Below are 4,902 nucleotides of genomic sequence, written 5' to 3' on the forward strand. Positions count from 1 at the left end.
TTCATTTTTCTCACCAACACAAAGCCTTTGAACAAAAAAAAAAGGTAGTAATCTCCACAACACAAGCCCCTAATATGGCCATCTTTGTCAAGCTCGTCACTGCTCTTCTCGTCCTCTCTCTCGTTTCCACAGGTATAAATATATAAAATTTTAAGCCCATTTTGTCCCTTTCTTCCTTATCCTAACATTTTTCTTTTCCAAGTCGTTGTTTTGTTTCTATAAAAGTGTTTTTATTGGTAGGTGTGAATGCCCTTATTTGAATAGTCTTCTCTCTTTTTATCTTCATTCCTTTTGGTTTTCATATCTTAAATATAACACTTCCCCTCCCTGCACTTTGCTTAATCTTATTATCATCTTAATTCACCGATTAACCTAAGCTGATGTCTACTATCGGTAAATTTAGTTATATCAATAATTTAATAAATTCTGATGGATTAAACTTTAAAAATAATTGATTTTTGTTGGGCCAAATTGATATTGAAACCTTATTGTTTCAGGAAATTGTCAGTGTATATTGAACAACATAACAATCAGCCAAAGGATGACTGGATTTCAGATCCATGGAATGACAGAATGGAAAGTGACAATAAGCAACAACTGCCCTTGTTCTCAATCAGAAGTGAAAATTGATTGCAAAGGATTTCAAACTACTGAAAGCATCGATCCTTCCATCTTAGCCGTTTTTGATACTGAGTGTTTGGTCAACAATGGCCTTCCTATTTTCAATTCCAACCCCATTACTTTCTCTTATGCACAAGACCCTCAATTCAATTTCAAGCCAATCTCCTCCCAAATTTCCTGTTCTTAAATTCCTTATATTTTCAAACCTTCTCATTTGACCTAGATTAAATTTTGATGTCTAGGCTTTTATTATAAACACTAAATAAAATATATATTTATATTTGATTTTTTTTGTCTTCAAGTGATTCATTACAATTATTTCATATCGCAATTTGCGCATATGACATAGCTTGAATTACGTTATATTAGACTATGACTTGCAAAACACATATGAACACACAAGGAAAAGAATGATCTAAATGCATAAAATTTTCCAACTTGTTTTTGTCAAAATAAAGTAAAATATGATAATTTCAATGATTGGACATTTTCCTAGAAATAGCGGTTGAATAACTCCATGAATTAAACAAAAAAGTATAGAAGACTTGAAAATTTCATTAATTTTGTAAGTTAATTGACTGTTATATTAAACTTTGATATTATCTAATTCATTTACACGGATGCGAGAAAAAAGGGGTTACCTACAAGAAACAGACAAAATCTTTTTTAAAATAAAATACGAAATATATATTGATAAAAAACGGTATTCGCTTTTCATTACTATTTAATTATTAAGTTTGTTAACCTTTAATTAATTTGGTTAATTATACCTAAAGTGAAAATAGATCAGCTTTTGTGTTCTTCGGGAAAATAAAAAAACAAAAAAGAATCAGCTTTCGTGTACTACTTCTCATGACAACACATATATTTATGGTATAAAAAAATGATTTGACTAATTACAATTTTCTTTAATAATAGTTGGGATGTTTTAATAAATGAATATCTTGAGCGATAGACCGTGATAAATATTTTTCACTATTAGTGGTAATGTCTATCACAATATGTCATAGTCGATTATCGATAAATAATGATATTTTATTATATTTAAAAATATTTTTAATAATTTTATCATTTAAAACAATTATTCATAATAGTTTCATATTTTTAAGAATAAAAATTTTCTTTTTCTTATTATTATGAAAAAAGAATTTATTAAGAGCTCCGTGGCCTCGTCAAAGTGAAGATTAAGGAGTATTTAATTATCCTATAATAACCACGTTTTAGTATAGTAAATACTATTTTGTAATCCCCAATTAACTACCATTTTTACTATTTTAGATTCATCACTTTTTATTCTTTACCATAGTGTTTACTATTTCCTTTTCAAACTAAAATAATTTACACCTCAAACACATACTATTATAATCCAAACTAAAATAGCATAGGACTATAATAACCAAATTTTTACTCCAAACGTATTGTAAGTTATTATAGATATCGTCGAGGAAAATCATGTCGTTATTGGAAAAACAAGATTACATGAGAATTTTAAACTATATTTGCAATTAAAACCTCGTAATTTGAAATGACAATAGTCAAATTAAAACCACCTCATGACATGACTAAGGTTAGAAAATTCATACATATTTTATCAATTTTATATGTTCGAACATGTGATTAAAATGTTAATTTATTGTTTAAAGAGCTCTACCTAACATATTTTATTAAGCCATCTTATTTGTTAGATTCAGTAATACCTTTTCTTTCTTTTGAAAAATCAGATACCTATGTTAATTTTATTTTAGTATAATAGAATAAGCAAAGATTTTTTAATCACTATAAGTTTCTATCGGAATACACCATCATTTTATAATTTATATAATATTACAATATATTAATTATTCAACTTGTACTATAAAATATATTCTTTATTGATTCTTCCATCCTAAGCCTAACAAAAAAAAAAAAGGTAAGTAGGAAGAAAATGTTGCAGCCGTTTACTTGGACCAGGATTTGATTGGGTCAAACTCATGTAGGATATTTATATAGACCCAAGTTCTTCTGCAAAACATCAATCTCAATGAGTTTTAGCCTTTTGGGTTTCGGAAGAAGCACCAAAACGATTCAACAAATGGCTTCGTTGTTACAGAGTAGACAATATCTCTTGATTCTCCTCTGCTTCTTGTTGTTCTTAATACAATCTCCAATTGCAGAATCAAGAACTCTGAACTATAAATGGGAAGTGAAGTCCGAATTGAAGTCCCCCGACTGCTTTAAAAAACTTACCATGACCATTAATGGCAGATCTCCAGGTCCCACTATCTACGCCCACCAAGGTGACACCGTCATCGTTGAGCTCAAGAACAGCTTCAGTACCGAAAATGTCGCAATCCACTGGCATGGAATCCGACAGGTACCCCAGATTTCATCTCTCTCCATATACTTATTTGATGATTTTTCTATTTTCTTTCCTAACGTGTTTGTATTTTGTGTAATATAATTGAAGATTGGAACACCTTGGAGCGATGGAACAGAAGGTGTCACCCAATGTCCTATTTTGCCTGGTGAAACCTTCAAATATCAGTTCGTTGTAGACAGAGTAAGAGCTGGACCCACTGGTTTTATCTTGTGCCTCTCAAAAACTCCATTATTTTGGGTTTTGACCTTTGTGAATTTTGAAATATGCAGCCAGGAACTTACCTATACCATGCCCATTACGGTATGCAAAGAGAAGATGGTCTCTATGGATCCATTGTGGTTTGGCTTCCAGAAGGACAAACAGAGCCTTTTTCCTACGATTACGATCGTAATCTCATCCTCACAGATTGGTATCATAAAACCAGCCATGAACACGCCGCCGGATTGGCTACCCCCGGCTCTGGCTTCACTTGGGTGGGGGAGCCTGATTCACTTTTGATACAAGGAAGAGGGAGATTCAATTGCTCTGTTTTGGGATCTTCAACCTCTGCTACCTGCAATTCATCCAACCCAGAATGTATTCTTTATCCAATAACAGTCGTACCAGGAAAAACTTACCGATTGAGAGTCTCTAGTCTTACTTCTCTTTCAGCTCTCAGTTTCCAAATTGAGGTAATTACAAAATCATCTACTTAATTTCATTTCCCTCCTTGAAATTCTTCTGAAATGGCTTAAACTCTCTGTTTTGGAAACAGGGTCACACCATGACTGTGGTTGAAGCAGATGGGCATTACGTCGAGCCATTTCAAGTAAACAACTTGTTCATATACTCGGGAGAAACATATTCTGTGTTGATAAAAGCCGATCAAGACCCTTCTAGAAACTACTGGATCACAACCAATGTGGTGAGCCGATCAAGGACCACCCCCCCTGGTTTGGCCATTTTCAATTATTACCCAAATCACCAGCGTAAACTTCCTCCGACAACTCCTCCGGCACCACCTGCTTGGAACGATGTTGCACCTCGATTGGCTCAAAGCCACGCCATCAAAGCCCGACAAGGTTTTATCCACGCGCCGCCCAAAGCCGCCGACAAAGTGATCGTGCTTCTCAACACCCAAAACACCGTGAATGGACGCCGCCGATGGTCGTTAAATAACGTTTCCTTCAACATGCCTCACACCCCTTACCTTATTGCCCTGAAGCACAATCTTCTCCATGCGTTCAGCCAGGATAAACCACCCACCGGATACGATTTCAAGAACTACGACATTTTCAATCCGGCGCCCAACCCTGAAGCGACGGTGAGCGACGCTATATTCCGGCTGGATTTCAATTCGACGGTGGACATCATTTTGCAGAACGCGAATATGATGAGCCCAAACAACAGTGAAACGCATCCTTGGCATTTGCACGGCCATGATTTCTGGGTGCTGGGGTACGGGGAAGGGAAATTCGATATCTACAAAGATCCAAGCAAGTTCAATTTAGAGAATCCGATCATGAAGAACACGGTGCCGTTGCACCCATATGGATGGACGGCTTTGAGATTTGTGGCGGATAACCCTGGGGTTTGGGCCTTCCACTGCCACATCGACGCCCATTTCTTTATGGGAATGGGAGTTGTTTTTGCAGAAGGGATTGACAGGGTTCAGAAATTGCCTACTTCCATTATGGGATGCGGCGAGAGCAAGAGGTTCTTAAGGCCTTAATTCATTTCCATCCCCATTATTCTTTACAAGCATTAAGTCTATTCTTTATGTTTAGCCATATTCGTTATAATCATAGAGTCATCCTCAAATGTGAATGTATGTCAATATTCTTTTCTTTGTTATAGTAATTGTAATCCTTAATCCCTTATTCCCTACCCAGGAATTTGAAATAATTGAAATAAGAATACAATTGGTATGTTGTTTATTTAAA

At 34.9% G+C, this 4,902-nt stretch overlaps 2 protein-coding genes across 2 annotated transcripts; both read left to right on the forward strand.

Moving 5' to 3' along the window:
- Positions 1 to 872, forward strand: LOC120072723 (uncharacterized protein At1g05835-like). The gene is made up of 2 exons (XM_039025193.2): positions 1 to 132; positions 498 to 872. Exons 1-2 carry the CDS (start codon positions 75 to 77, stop codon positions 806 to 808), a joined length of 369 nt encoding a protein of 122 aa, XP_038881121.1. The 5' UTR covers positions 1 to 74; the 3' UTR covers positions 809 to 872.
- A 1,697-nt stretch (positions 873 to 2,569) lies between these two features.
- On the forward strand, positions 2,570 to 4,902 carry LOC120072722 (Cupredoxin superfamily protein). The gene is made up of 4 exons (XM_039025192.2): positions 2,570 to 2,974; positions 3,068 to 3,160; positions 3,250 to 3,651; positions 3,735 to 4,902. The coding sequence occupies exons 1-4, from the start codon at positions 2,642 to 2,644 to the stop codon at positions 4,689 to 4,691; spliced, it is 1,785 nt and encodes a 594-aa protein (XP_038881120.1). The 5' UTR covers positions 2,570 to 2,641; the 3' UTR covers positions 4,692 to 4,902.

The sequence above is a fragment of the Benincasa hispida genome, chromosome 3 (genome assembly GCF_027475165.1).
Source record: "Benincasa hispida cultivar pf3 chromosome 3, pf3_genome.v1.1, whole genome shotgun sequence".
Taxonomy (NCBI): Eukaryota; Viridiplantae; Streptophyta; class Magnoliopsida; order Cucurbitales; family Cucurbitaceae; genus Benincasa; species Benincasa hispida.